General features: G+C 40.4%; 1 protein-coding gene across 1 annotated transcript; it reads right to left on the bottom strand.

The window, feature by feature from the left end:
• Nucleotides 1–1453: 1453 nt before the first annotated feature.
• LOC129820370 (alpha-2,8-sialyltransferase 8E-like) lies at nucleotides 1454–13116 on the bottom strand. The gene is made up of 9 exons (XM_055877439.1): nucleotides 12794–13116; nucleotides 6184–6267; nucleotides 5868–5954; nucleotides 5644–5788; nucleotides 5425–5537; nucleotides 5021–5107; nucleotides 3136–3253; nucleotides 2310–2474; nucleotides 1454–2237 (listed from the first exon to the last, which is right to left on the bottom strand). Exons 1-9 carry the CDS (start codon nucleotides 12874–12876, stop codon nucleotides 2043–2045), a joined length of 1077 nt encoding a protein of 358 aa, XP_055733414.1. The 5' UTR covers nucleotides 12877–13116; the 3' UTR covers nucleotides 1454–2042.
• Between the last annotated feature and the right edge of the window lie 1817 nt (nucleotides 13117–14933).

Genomic DNA, 14933 nt, shown 5'->3' on the forward strand with positions numbered 1-14933 from the left:
CTTACTTACGAGCCCCTAACCAACAATGTAGTTAAAAAAAAATAAAGATAAGAGTAAGAGATAAAAGTAACATGTAATTAAAGAGCAGCAGTAAAATAGCAATAGCGAGACTATATACAAGGTGGTACCGATACAGAGTCAATGTGCGGGGGCACCGGTTAGTTGAGGTACTATGTACATGTAGGTAGAGTTATTAAAGTGATGAAAGCAACAGAGAGTAGCAGCAATGTAAAGTGTGAGGGGGGGGGTAGCCATTCGATAAGATGTTCAGGAGTCTTATGGCTTGGGGGTAGAAGGAAGCTGTTTAGAAGCCCCTTCGACCTAGACTTGGCACTCCGATACTGCTTGGCGTGCGGTAGCAGAGTGAACAGTCTATGACTAGGGTGGCTGGAGTCTTTGACAATTCTTAGGCCCTTCCTCTGACAGCGTCTGATATTTTGTGTACTATTGCTATAATTTAAAGTTTGATGGAATAACCATTTTAACTCTCCTACATATCTGTGCATATGCCAGGGTGGGTTGTAGGTTGATTCTGGTGAGATTGGATAGTGTGCTCTGCAGCACACCGGTCAGCTGTGCTCTGTATGATTTGATTACTGCAGCCTTGATTAGACTGTGCCAGGCAATCAAAATCCATCCCACATGGGAATTGTGACAACCTCAGTTACCCAAATCTCAGGAATATACTGACTTTATGACCAAAATTATCCTACTTACACTTCTTATTCAATTTTGTCTCTGGAATTAATGTTTGACTAATACTGATGCCGCATTGGCCATTTTAAACCAGTTACCAACTTATTTACCAACTTATTTATGTTCAGTTGCTCTTTAAAATCAGTACTACAGGTGTACTCTGAGGCAGGCAGTAGGCTCTACAGTCTTAAGGGTGTGTTCGTAAATTCACTCGAGTGCCAGAGTGCACTCCGGCATTCATAAATTCAGTGTTGTCAGATTGTCTGTTTGTAAATTCAGAGCGTTTCACTCTCGGAGCATTCAGAGCGCATACTGGACACTCTGGCTGAGGGTTGATCCAAATGTTCTGACCTCACAACAGTGGTCAAGCACCCAAGCTAACTGGCTAAAGATAGCTAACTTGCCAGCTGCTTCCAGACTCAAATGAGAGAATAACTCACTCTGACCATTTAACTTGCAGTAACAGAGTTGGTTAGGCTGTTTTCATGTTATCCAGAGCATTGGTGACTGTACCTGTTCTGCTGGCAACAATTGAATTGAGTATTTTTTGGGGCAGACATTTAGGGACACCGGTCATATTCAAAGGGTGTTGCACGTTTGTAAACGAATCCACCCTAAGTCCCAAATGGCACACTTTTGATATAGTGCACTATGTAGTGAATAGAGTGCCAGATTGGACACACGAACAAACAAAAAACACCTAGTCACTCTCTCTCTCTTCATCTCTTTATTCTGACATTTATCTGGAAACACAAAACAAACTGGTAAAGGAACAACATTAATTTACCAGTCATGATTTAGTCATGTTCCAAACAGTTCAGTTTGTTAGGTTCCAAACTATTTGGTCTTTTTAGTTCTAAAACAGTTAAGTCAGCGTTTCCCAAACTCCGTCTTGGGTATCCCATGAGGTGCACAGCTGATTAAAATAATCAAAGCTTGATGATGAGGTGAATGCACCAATTTGTAAGTCGCTCTGGATAAGAGCGTCTGCTAAATGACTTAAATGTAATGTAATGTAAAATGTTAAATGATGATGAGTTGATTATTTTAAATCAGCTGTGTAGTGCAAAAACCAAAATGTGCATCCCTTGAGGTCCCCAGGGCCAAGTTTGGGTAACGCTGAATTAAGTCGTGTTCTAAACTGTTAGCTCTATTAAGTTGTGGTCCAAATTCAATCTCAAGTCGTGTTCACAGTATTGTCTCACCACAGAGACTGAGGGATCAGGGTGTGAATACAAGTTAGTGTGGTAGCCTCCTGTTGCCTATTCCTGCACAAGGGGCTATCAACAGGGATGTAGCTGTAGCGCCCCCTGGCTGTGGAGTTGTGGTAACTAAGGTTGTATGGGTTAGGGTGTTGGGGTCAGTGTACAGGGTCCAACATGTAGCTGTAGCGCCCCCTGGCTGTGGAGTTGTAGTAACAGCAGGAACTCTTCAGGCATTGCGTGCATTCTGCGGTTCGGACCCACGTTGTCATAGTAATGATGTGGCAAAGGATTGTGGGATGGATCCAGAGGGAAGGGCCAGAAGCCGTACAGATGAACCTGAAAGAAAGAGATAGAGACTTAGAAATCACACACGAAGACGAAAACACACAACAAACAAAATAAACACACCTGTTCACAGATCTCCAAAGCAGTGCTGGCCAGCATCAGACCAGTAGAGAGCCGTCGGGCTCGCTGCCCGCGATGACGCCAGAACCTGCCCAGCTCAAACAGGTAGTCTGGGTGGAAGAACACCACTTCTTGTTGGGGGCGGGCCTTACGGAGGGCGTGGTACACCTGGTACAGAACAAAGACTGATTAATGACATCATCACTATTTACTCTGCTCCCCCAGACCCCTTCCTTCCCCAGCCCTCCTCTCCCCCAGGATCAAAATGTTTGTTATCAATTTTGTAATTCTTAAAAATGCTACCAAGCCCAGCCCGTGGACTACTTATTGATGAAAAAAAATAGGCCCGGCCCTTACCCGGTCCCGTGCCAGTTACCAGGGCTCTACCTAGTCTAATCTGGGACCAGTGGGAAGGGCTATAGGAGGATGGGCTCATTGTAGTGGCTGGAATGGCATAAGTGGAACGGTATCAAACACATCAAACATATGGAAACCACGTTTGACTTCGTTCCATGTATTCCTTACAAATGAATAATGAGCCTGTCCTCCTACAGCTAAACCCACCAGCCTCCACTGTCTGGGACTAAAAAACATGGCACTTTGATGCAGCTTCGACCAGAAGTGACTTTTCGTAACAAGTTAGCATTTTCGCTAACCATAAACCTTTTCCTAACTTTAACCTAATTCTCCTAACCTGCTACGTTAAATCTCCTAAGTTCTCCCAACCTGCTACGGGTTAAAAAATCTCTTCCAGTCGTAGCTGTATTCAAGTAGAGTGTTTTTAGGGAAACTTATATCCCCGCCTTCTCATTTCATGGTAGCAGCGCACCTTGAAGCAGGGGGCGGTCCCAGAGGCAGACGAGAAGGCGGGGAGAAGCAGATGGGCGTGACCATAGAATGACAGGACTTCTGCCAGGTGTCCAGGGTTCCGCTGGAGGTCAGTGTACCTGAGGACAGGGGAGGGGAGGAGACAGGTGAGGAGTTAGGAGACAGGTGAGGGGAGGAGTTAGCAGACAGGAGACAGGTGAGAGGCGGGGTCGATGTTAGTGGCAGTTGGACAAATGTCTAGAATCGACTTGACGTCAAGAATTTATTTGAGTTTGAAATCATGTTGGACAAGTCCGAGGAAGAGGCAGGTGAGTATTGATCATGTGTATTGACAATATAAAGGTTGTTATCAATAAAACGTTGCAATAAGGTGCAGAGCGTTCGATTTCGCTGCTGGGGGGCAAGGAGACCCCAGCTCCGCTAAAACCATTGATAACTACATGCCATTTACAAGGGATTGTTAAATATATTTTTTTAACTACACTGTATTTGGTTTTAATATCATCACCTCTTCAAGAGCATAGTCAGAACATAGTTCTGATTATTTCACATTTAGCGCTATCAGAGTTATACAGCAAGTAACTGCATGCTTTTTATGATCAGTAAACATCAATTGATCATGTATTTTCAGATATGTGAGGGTAGCCTATCCATTTGGCATGTAGCTAGCTAGCTAAGCAAACATGTAATTTAGCTTGCTTCATCAGAGATTAGGCTTTTGGAAAGAGCATGACATTGACAACTTTACCAGGAAGAGGACTTGCCAGTCGGACTACTGTCATCACCACTATAGATGGCAAACAAATACAGCCATCTAGTTCATCCCCTGACATATAGCTGGTTAACTAGCCATATTGATGTGATCTGTTATTAGCTAGTTAGCCAATTTGACATGGTCCATCAATCAATGTAGTCTATCATGTCTGTCAGCAGCAATTGTGATTAAACACTTAAAAACAACGTTGAAAAGGAGATAGCTAACTTTGCTAGGTAGGCCTACGTTGGTTGGAGAAAAAAGTACATTAAGTCTAATACTACCACCACTATGTTTAGCCAACTGTACAACATTTCTACCAGTAGCTTGCAAAGTAAACATTATCAGCTAATAGTACATTAGCAAATGCGCCCTTCTACTGTTCGACAGGCAGAGCCCACAAAAGGATGGGAAATTAACCTAAACCACTCATACTTGTCAGGTATATTTCACTTTAATTTGATTCCAAATCTAATTTTATTGGTTGTGTACACATTTTAATTATGTTTCTAGCCCCAACATTAAAATTCAGAAAGAAATTATTAATTGACCACAAAAATCTACATTTGCAATGGCCATCTCAGTCTCCGCACTTGAACCCCATTGAAAACCTGTGGTTTGAATTGAAGAGCAGACAAAGGATATCAAGGATCTGGAAAGATTCTGTATGGAGGAATGGTCTATGTGGGATGGAGGAATGTCATTATCCTCACAAGGGGGGGCTGCTGGAGTATTGTAAACAGGGGATCCAATCATTTTGATCCCTATCTTTTTCAACAACAAAAAAATATTACTTGAGAGGCATTAGAAGACAAAAAGGGTCAATCAAATGCATTTGGTGTGTATTCAGAGTTGTCTCTGACTTGTGGTCAGACTCGCTCAAGTGAAACAAACTTAAACTTGCACTTTTTTTTCAATGCCGAATTGAATGTCATTGAGAAAACAGAAAGTTGTCATAATGTCTTTTTTTCTCACAAACATCCTTTCTGAATTTAAAAGTAATCCAAGAAGTAATCAGCTAATGTATCTGTAATCTGATTACAATATTTTTGCTGGTAATGTAACTGATTACGGTTTTTAGTCAGATTACATGTAATCAGTTACTCCCCAACCCTGTCGATAGTGTATATACCCTTTAATGATCTGGCTAGGGTTGGCTGTTATGAGGTCTGTTTTCACTCCCACGTCGCAACTCTTGTTGATAGGAGCCAGGTTAAACCTGTCAACAAAAACACCACAAATTAGAAACGACGTTCACAGAAGATTATAAATAACATTCACACAATATTAAATCAACATTCATGACACAACATTCACAACATTACAATTAACTGAAAAAAAGGGCCATGAACAAAGCGGGTGATATACTCAGAAAGAGGTGCCGGTTTCGATAAGATAAATCAACATTCAAACACATTCACACATAACATCAACATTAAACACTACACAACAGCACTACATTACAATAGTTAACTACCAATAACATATTGATTGATCTATGTTTGCATGATTGATTGATTGTGTTGTTGCTGATACCTGATGACATAATCAGCATTGTCTATTTCCGCTCCACAGCTGCTGTTCTGCAGGATTCCTCCACTTCCCACCACGGCACAACGACTCAACGAACCTTTACTCCAGGGTACGGTCTATATATACACACACCATGCTGGTAAACCACGCTCGTGTGATGACTAACTTTGTCTGAGAACTGAAGACTTGCACACACACATGCACACACACATGCACACACACCTGAGGCAGCATCTCCCATAGTGCTTGGTCCACCTTTCTCTTCTTCCACCTGTGTATCTCGTAGGACAGACTCTGGTTCAGATTGGTGTTCTGTCTGGTCACCATCAGCCTATCAGACGCATTACAGCACGACCACAACTCTGTCCTGGGGGAGGGGGGGGGGCAACAACAGGACGTTTGTTAGAGAAGATCACAAGACTGAGCAAAGTGTGTGTGTGTCTCACCTGTATAGTTCTTTGTGTGTGAGGTTGAGTCTCCAAGGACAGTCCATCAGCTCTCTCACCTCCTGAGAGAACAGGGCAATGTCCACTCTGAGACACACACACACACACACACACACGGAGGAGAACTTGTTGGATCAGGATGGATGTTGGATTGTCATGTTGATCTGATCTATACTGTATGTACTAGAAGGATCTTGAAACATAGGAAGAACAAGTCAGGCAAGGGAGAAACTCTCTCGCTTTCACTCACTGACCCCAGGAAGATTAGGTGACATCATGGTGTCAGCTAATCATTCAAATTCAAAACTCCACCTACTTTTTTATAGTAGTCATGGTCACCAGTCTCTCTCTCAGTCTCCGACACTGCAACCTCTTCTGAACAGAGTGCAGGAACCCATCTCTGCAACATGCAAGCACGAACAAAGGAGAACAGTTGTTGGTAAAGCCAATCAAAAACAAGGTAACAGTAAACATGTCATCCCCCACAAATGATGCAGCACCACCTTCGTTGGGCCAATTCAAATTAAACTATACTGATAGTAAAAAATAAAAAAGTCCATTATAGTGCCATGAATGTTCTTGTATATGTTGAGTTTTGACAGTGTTTGCAAAATGTGTACCAAATTTGTTAGTTACAATATGAATATCTGGGACTGATTTATATGCATTTATGTGCCAGACCTCGCCCACGTAATTGTTTTTTGGTCAATAGCAGCCATGTTGTTTTAGTTACTAGTCTGAAAATATTGCATTGAGAGACCTTTGTCCATAGATGCCACATATTAAGTTTCATGCAGATCGGTCATTCGGTGCCAGAAGAGTAGCGTTTTGTGTTTTTCACAAAATTAAAAATGGCGGAAAATCTATCAAGGCAGACCTTGTGTGTCTGAGGCAAATGTGTTCCTTGTGAGGAGAAAGACTTAGGTACCGAATTTCATGGTCAAACGGAGTGAGGGGTGTGACCTTTAAAGTCAGCATTTTCAATTGCTTGTTATAGCGCCAACATCTGTATTGTATTTTAATTTTCTTTCGTATCTCTATGTCAAGATGCATCATTCGCACCAGTTTCGTCCAAAATCGGGCCTGTGCTGTCTAAGATATCGCATTTGACGAACAAACCTACAAATGTACTAACGGACAGAGACAGCCACAGTCCCCTCCGCGATTTCATCGTGGGGGACAGTCAATCCGGTTGAATACAAGTTGCAACAGGGAGAAGTCGAAGGCAGATAGAAAAAACAGAAGCGGAGAAAAAGTCTAAAAATGACCTCTTGGAGACAGTGCCTTTATATTCTAAATTGGACAGCACCAAATGTTCTGTAAACACCAGCCAGAGAGGCTTGTATGAAACCCAAATTAAAAGGTAGTGACTTTGTCATCTGCTTTCCAGAATGTCATCAATACAATGTAACATTGAATAATCTGTGTCCTCCGTCTTTGTACATCCAGTCCGGCATCAATCCCTATCAACAATATGAGATTAATCTATAAAATTCAGCTTCAAGTCTAGTGACCATACACCCATACTTGAGTGTCACAAACAGAACATGTGAAACAGAAGGATGTGTTTTACAGAAACTCCAAATATACTAAGCATTGTGTTGATCACTAAACTAAATCTCTCTTTAATCTCACCATTAGACACTAGGTGTTTCTCAATATGCATACTACCGTGCTCCACATTCTCATGCTCCGAGTACCTCACCATTCACTGAACCTTCTTCCAGTCAAGACAATGGCAACAATAGATGAAACAATATATACAAAATGCAAATGTTTTACTTCATAATTATCAGCTAGATATGTGAATCGTAATAATATAGCTAGCCAGATAGTTACAGGCAAAAATTACTTAAAACCAATATGCAAGATAGCTACCTACAAAAAATGTACATCTAACTAACAGTACTTTGTGGCAATCTGGCTAGCTAACAATACTAGTAGCTAGCCAGTTAGCTCTATTTACTTACTATGGGCTTGTGATCTATGGTACGTACAGTAGGCAGGTAAACATGCCAAGATTAACACAGCATGTATTTATTAATGTTTCAAGATAAAATATTGTAGTCAGGCAAAATATGAGATTTGAATAGGCAACATTTAATTCTGAAGTCGGAGTGTATTTTCTCTCACTTCAGCTCAAATAATGGCCGCCATTGATTTAAAGAAATGTTTAAAAGAAGTGTAATTTTTTAAGTAGTTGCATCATATTTCTTTGCGTGCTTTTACGTTGAAATAAATATGTACAAATGGAGTACGCATTCAAGAAATCCCTTCCACTCTCCTTTTCTCATACTCTGATTTGGACTCATCCCTCCCATGCTCCAATTTGCGTGCTCAGTGTACAGTAGTATGCATTTTGCAAAACACCCATAGTAATGAAGCTGGTTGATGCTTCACACATTTAAAAAATATATATATAATATGACTGTAACAGGATTTACTCCAAAATATGAATTTTATCTTCTATTAGTATAATAAATACAGACTTCAAAAACAGGTAGAGTTAAAATGTCTAAAACAAGGATAAAAGTCAAATGGAGAGGAGGTATAAAAGATGCAAACCCTCCAGACATCATCCTTGCCTAAAAACTGACAACCATGGGAACCCAGCAAACAACAAATGTTCCCATGACTTTAGAGAACATTCACTTAAGAGTCATTAGGTCATTTCCCAAGGTTTTCATAGGAATATACCAGTGATGTGCAAAGACTGTTTCCAAACAGAACTTACCTAGAACATGGTTGCTATTTCCTCAGAATAAGATATTGTCATAGACACGTTTCCTGGGAAGATTGGTGGAAAAAGTACTATATTGTCATACTTGAGTAAAAGTAAAGATAACTTCATAGAAAATGACTCAAGTGAAAGTCACCCAGTAAAATACTACTTTACAGAAAGTTTAAAAGTATCTGGTTTTAAATGTACTTAAATACAGTGGTGAAAAAAGTACTCAATTGACCCTTCGCTAAGGCCCGCCCCAGTTTGAGAAAACCAATCGCAGCGCTCCAATGGATAGCATCCGTTGTCGAGTCCAACACCTTGAACAAGGGGAGGGCCATCCATTTTCATTTCAAAGAGGTCAGATTTTCTCCACGCAACCCTTATTACAAATAACATTCACTCCCTAATTTCAGTCAGGGTCTGCAGTACATCACAGAGCAAATATGGATAATTGTTACTTCTTTCAAAAGAAAGGCAAAAATAAATAAAAAAAGCTAGCAGGTTGAGCATGAGCAGGCAACAATGAATGAGGTGGAGTAGCAGAACAGCCAGAATCTAAGTGCAGCAGAAGCGTTAGCCACAGGTTAGCGCAGGGTTGGTGGTAGCCAACTAGCTAGTCTCCCTCAGTATAAGGGTTTGCTAATGCTAATAAGCTAGCATTAGCACTCAGCATCCTTAAGCTATTGGTTATCAGGCAGAGCTATTAAGCAGTATATGTAGTGAACGGGCAAGCTAAGGATGTTGATATAAGTCATGATATTAAGAAAAGTGTATTTGATGGATTTTGTTTCTGTAGCTAGATTGGCTGGCTAGCCATCTCTAGCCAGACAGTAGTTACTGTCTGGCTAGAGATGTAAGGTTCTGACTGAAGCACATATCTTCTGACAGTGACAGTGTCCCCCTGTGGAAGGAAGCTGAACTTTACTACAACTTGATATTTAGCCCATGTTTAAAAATGGGCAATGTTGAGGTGGTAGAACTGACTAAATGAAATTAATCATAGAGGGCTTGTAACCTATTCCATTCTACATGACTGTATGACTGTATAGGCTATGTAACTATAAATAAATAAATAAAACACAATTCATTGAATCTGTGAAATGATTTAGTTCAGCTTTTTTTGTATTTACTTTTTAAAAATGTAACAAGGCAAGTCAGTTAAGAACAAATTCTTATTTACAATGACGGCCTACCAAAAGGCCTTCTGCAGGGACGGGGTCCTGAGATAAATTTTTAAAAATAAATATAGGACAAAACACACATCACAACAAGAGAGACAACACTACATAAAGAGAGACCTAAGACAACAACATAGCAAGGCAGCAACACATGACAACACAGCATGGTACACTTAGCGACTTACTTGTCCGATTGTATAATTTGCAAGAAGTTAACCTGCAAGTAAGCATTTTGTTGCACTGTGTACTCTGTATATCATGTGTATATGAAAAAAGTAATTATAAGTGAAGGGGAGGGCAGCCAGAAAAGTGTAAGCCAGCCAGAAAAGGCATAAAAAGGTTGGATGGAAATCTGGTTACTGAGGTCTTATTCCATTCTACAGGTCAAATGTTTTGGCTCATGTCTCTTTATATTCATAGAGCCTAGGGGCTATGTCGCTCCTTATCTATCATGTTTGGAGTTGTGTTGCTCTGTTATGCGGACATCTGAGATTTTCCTGCCCTGGTTGTGTCAGTAAACAGGCATTTAAAAGAGCAATTGTCCCTAAAAAACAACTTCCCATTTAGAAAACAGCCTGTGGCATTGACATGAGTCAGGAACATTTATTCTACTGTCAAAATTTACTACAAAGGTCATAAGGTCAGTCTCGTCAAAAACTGAGTTTTGTGAGACTTGTGGTTGTGATGGCATCACAACGTAAATGAAGGTTGGGTTCATTTCAATCCACAGCTGGCAGCAAGCAAGATATCATCAATTCAAAGTGCAGCAGCATGTGAACCGATTGTAATGCATGTGGTAAATTTGGGTTGACTTTGGATATCCCTTTAGGATTAGTTAGGGACCTTCAGTAAATTAAACAATGTACGGGACAATATGTTAAAATTCCATTAGCTCCAGATTTCAATGATTTAAAAACCTCTAACCAACTCTAAAATTGTAGAAATTCATATACAAATATTGAATGCATTTAATGAGAAAACTAAAAGGTGTGCAGCATGAAAATAGTATCTCTTTTACATTGTATAATTTATTGACGACCCCTAACTAGCCCCAGAGATTGACTTTGGATGGCCCATCTCTGGTCTCACACCAGGCGGCTAAAACTTATTGTTGAAATAATTTGGCTAACTCTTCCCACCTGCGAACACACCCACATCAAACCACATCCTGAAACCAACTCACATTTGAATTCAGTCATGGCCGCTCGCATTTCTTAATGAACCAAATGTAAAGCAAGGCCAAATCAGGAAGTGCAGTCGCCCTTTACAACTAGCTAATGACTTGTTGCACATCGACCTTACAGATGTGCTAAGAAGGAGGAAAGATGATAACATCAGGCCGGTTGAGCACTTAGAACAGCAGCAGCCAGGGGCAACTGGTAGGTTAGAGGATGATTTAGTTCACTCAGACACAGGCCCAAAACAAGTTAAGCTACCCCAGCATTTCCTTGACTGTTTAAGATTGCAAAGAGACACACCAGACAAGAAAGAGAGACAGCAGCAGAAGAGTAGATGATGGAGAGAGACAGACAAGACAGAGACAGCAACAGAATAGGAGGACATGATGGAGAGACACCAGACAAGAAACACAGAGACAGCAGTAAGCCTGTGAAATTACTAATTAAAACAATTGTTTACTTTGACACTTTTTACTACCAGGACGAGATGGGGGGGGGGGGGGAGATGGCAACAGACAACACAGAGAAAGTGATGAGGCAAAGGAGGTGGGTACTGTTGAATCCTTTAGTCAGTTTGCCTCATTGGACAGGTCAGAGTCTGTTTGAAGTTGTTGAGTGGTATGGAGGTTTTTGGCAATACAGTGTAGATTAGAGGTCTTCACAGGTCCAAAAAGTTGGACCCGTTTCGAAATGGACCTAGGGCCTTTCCCACCCAATTATATCAGCTCTTTTTCAGATCTGATCTGATTGGTCAAAATAACAAAAAAAATATCAGAATTGGGCTGCCTGTGAACACAGCCATGAGGTTGTGAGTTGAAATCCCTGGTGAGGTCATGCTGAATAATAATAATGACTGTATAAATGAACATGCACAATGTAATCATGTATGTCAAATATGTAAGTTGAAAACACTGTGTTCCCTAACCTTGCCAACAGACAAAGAGCTGTGAATGGATCAGTGGTTCACTAATCAGGTCCTTGATGGGCTCTGTAACATGTCATTAAAACATTTGAGAGGGGGAGAACGTTTCTTCAGGACCATCAGGTGACATTTTAACAACTGGCTAACTCTTCCCACCTGCGAACACACCCACATCAAACCACATCCTGAAACCAACTCACATTTGAATTCAGTCATGGCCGCTCGCGTTCCCATGAAACGTGTCTAGCACATTCATATATTCTGAGAACATGGCAACCATGTTTGGTGGGACGTTGATGGAATATTCTCCTAACCATCAGAAAACTGGACACATGAATGTTCTTGCAACGTTCCATGAAATGTGTCTAGAACATTAATATTGGATATTTTGAGAACATGGTAACCACTTTCTGGGTAAGTTATTTTTTTACATTAGGGGAATGTTTTCTTAACTAAATGGCAAAACATGCTAAATAGGTCCTCATTAAGTTAAGTTTTTGCTAACATACAGAATTTTCCCCTGACTAACTGAACACTCAAACTTCAAGGGAACATTACAAGTAACATAAACATTCTCTCCTTAAAATTGTTAGTTGGGAAAATCTAATTGCATACTCATGTCCTCTCGTCTCTTCCTCAAAACCCATTGGATGAGTAAGCCAGAGGTTCCTGCCCTCTGATCTTGTCTTCCAATGGGTTTTGAGATGGAGAAGAGAGGACACGAGGTGTATGCAATTGAGATCTTTCCCCTGTGTCTCTCCCACACCTTTAATCACCTGCACATAATTAGCAGGCCAAATTAGTGATACAGCTGTCCATTATCAATTAACCAATGCCTGTCCAAAAACACAAACGCACAATACATTATTAAATTGACTTATTGGGTTGAAACACACTCACATTCACAGTATTACAAAACGTACCTTTGGTGTTGGTAGTAGTCTATGAGCGTAATAGACAGGAGAGTTCCGGAGCAGAGGAGAATGAATAGAACCAGGTAACACATTGTTACAACAGGTCACAGACTGAATGACAGCACAACTACACTATCTGTCCATCAGGGAGGGGAATAGAGGTGTGTTTGTGGGAAAATCTCAATGGTCCATGCTATCCGAGGTCCTTGGGACCTCCCTACCCCATTGAAATTTTAAATGGTGATGGTTAAGGTTTAGGGTAGGAACATCCCAAGGATTCCAAATAGCACTAACCAAATCTCAATTGCATAGTCCTCGTGTCCTCTCTTTGCCCCCTGCACAAAACCCATTGGATGAGAAAGCCAGAGGTCCCTCCCCTCTGACCATCTCCTCCTATGGATTTTGAGAAGGGGGAGAGGATGCGAGGAGTATGCAACTGAGGTGTTGTGTGTGTGTGTCAGGGTTGGGCTTAATTTGGATTTTTGGAATTGACTTCCATTCAACTCGTGTTAAAATTATAATTGAATAGGCCACACCCCACAAGATGTAGAATTTGAGTGACAGGAAGTGGAATTTAATTGGGTCAAAGAGGAAGAGGCGGAGTGGGAGGGATAACTAGGCCCAACATCTGTCTTCGCCAGCAGGTGGCGGTTGCTAGTTTTTTTTTCGCAAGTCAGGACTTTTTGTATGGAGGTCAATGAGTGTCAAATTTTGTTAACAAAAAAAATTATGGTTTATTTGCTACCTGTGACTTATTTGATCGAACAAAAGTTTCGTAATGCTTAGGCTGTTATGAGTGTACTGATATAAGTAGGACACTTGACATCCTGGCAACTTTGAGAAAAAACACTTCATATCGGAGTTGTGCCCGTTGTTCACGCGTGTACCTGCCCTCTCATTGGCTAGAATTGTTCCACCTGATCTTGCCTCCTCCCGACTACCTTGCATTTTTGAAGGCATTTAATTTCGTTGTTAGAGTGGCCATTTGAGTATCTGGTCAATATAATGGATATTCTGTGATTCAATGCAATTCAAATAAATTCCTGTCATAGAACATACATTTTAATTGAATTTGACAGGTCACACTTCCATATACCAAATAATCTATTTTCTCTGGAAACAATGTTTATATACTCTTTTAACCTCAGTGCTTAGGGTGTCTTCAAGTGCTCATGGGAAGTCGTAAGTCCGATATGAATGTGTTTACGTGCCTTTGAAGTCAGAACAATTCTTCAATCAATAAGATTTTAGCTAGCTAACATTGCTAATAGTAAAGCTAGCTTGGTTAACAATGATATATGGTCAAACTAACTACATTCTCCATACTAATATGGTTGTAATTGTCAAAAACGGATTTGTTGTCATCTTTTGGTTGAAAAGGTCAGTGGTGAAATGTTGCAACTTGGGTAATAACATTTTCTCAGTCTCCCACTTGTAATTCCGAGATGGAGGGTTTTCCCACTGGGAACTAAGAGCTCCCTTTAACACCGATGGCATGTGAACACAGCATTAGAATAGCCAATGATATTTCCACCTACCATTTCATTTGTTTGGTATATTTTTGGAGGCCTCAGGGTCAGCTTGAGGGTTAAACTATTGTATTCTGGGAAATTGAGAATTTTCCCCATATTGAACAAAATTTAAGTGATTAATGACATATAATACCTTTAGAATATTCACATACAGGTTTATTTTCCTTGATCATTAATTTTGAGAGTTTGTCCTGAAAATAAATTGTTTTGATAATATTGTATATGCATGTACTGTATATAATGACATGTTTGTTTTATGTACAATATGTATTTTTTTAATATAATAGACTAGGCATTTGCATTTCATTGAATTTCACTGAATTAAATTATTTTTCCTTTTAATTAAAATGGCAATTCTTTATCCTGTTCACTACTTCAATTAAAATTCAAGAACTTAACTCAATTCTGAAGTGAGCCCAACCCTGGTGTGTGTGTGTGTGTCCAGTGGTTTCTATTCAGCCCAATCAAGGATTTGCTACACTGCAGAAATATAAGGTTTAAGTCAAGTTTATCCTGTTCATCACGAAACACACAATCACACTCATGTCTACTAATTTGTGTTTTATTGACCAGTTTTGCATTGATACAATTTTGCATTAGCATGGGGATGGATGGGC

Source organism: Salvelinus fontinalis, chromosome 22 (genome assembly GCF_029448725.1).
Source record: "Salvelinus fontinalis isolate EN_2023a chromosome 22, ASM2944872v1, whole genome shotgun sequence".
Classification (NCBI taxonomy): domain Eukaryota; kingdom Metazoa; phylum Chordata; class Actinopteri; order Salmoniformes; family Salmonidae; genus Salvelinus; species Salvelinus fontinalis.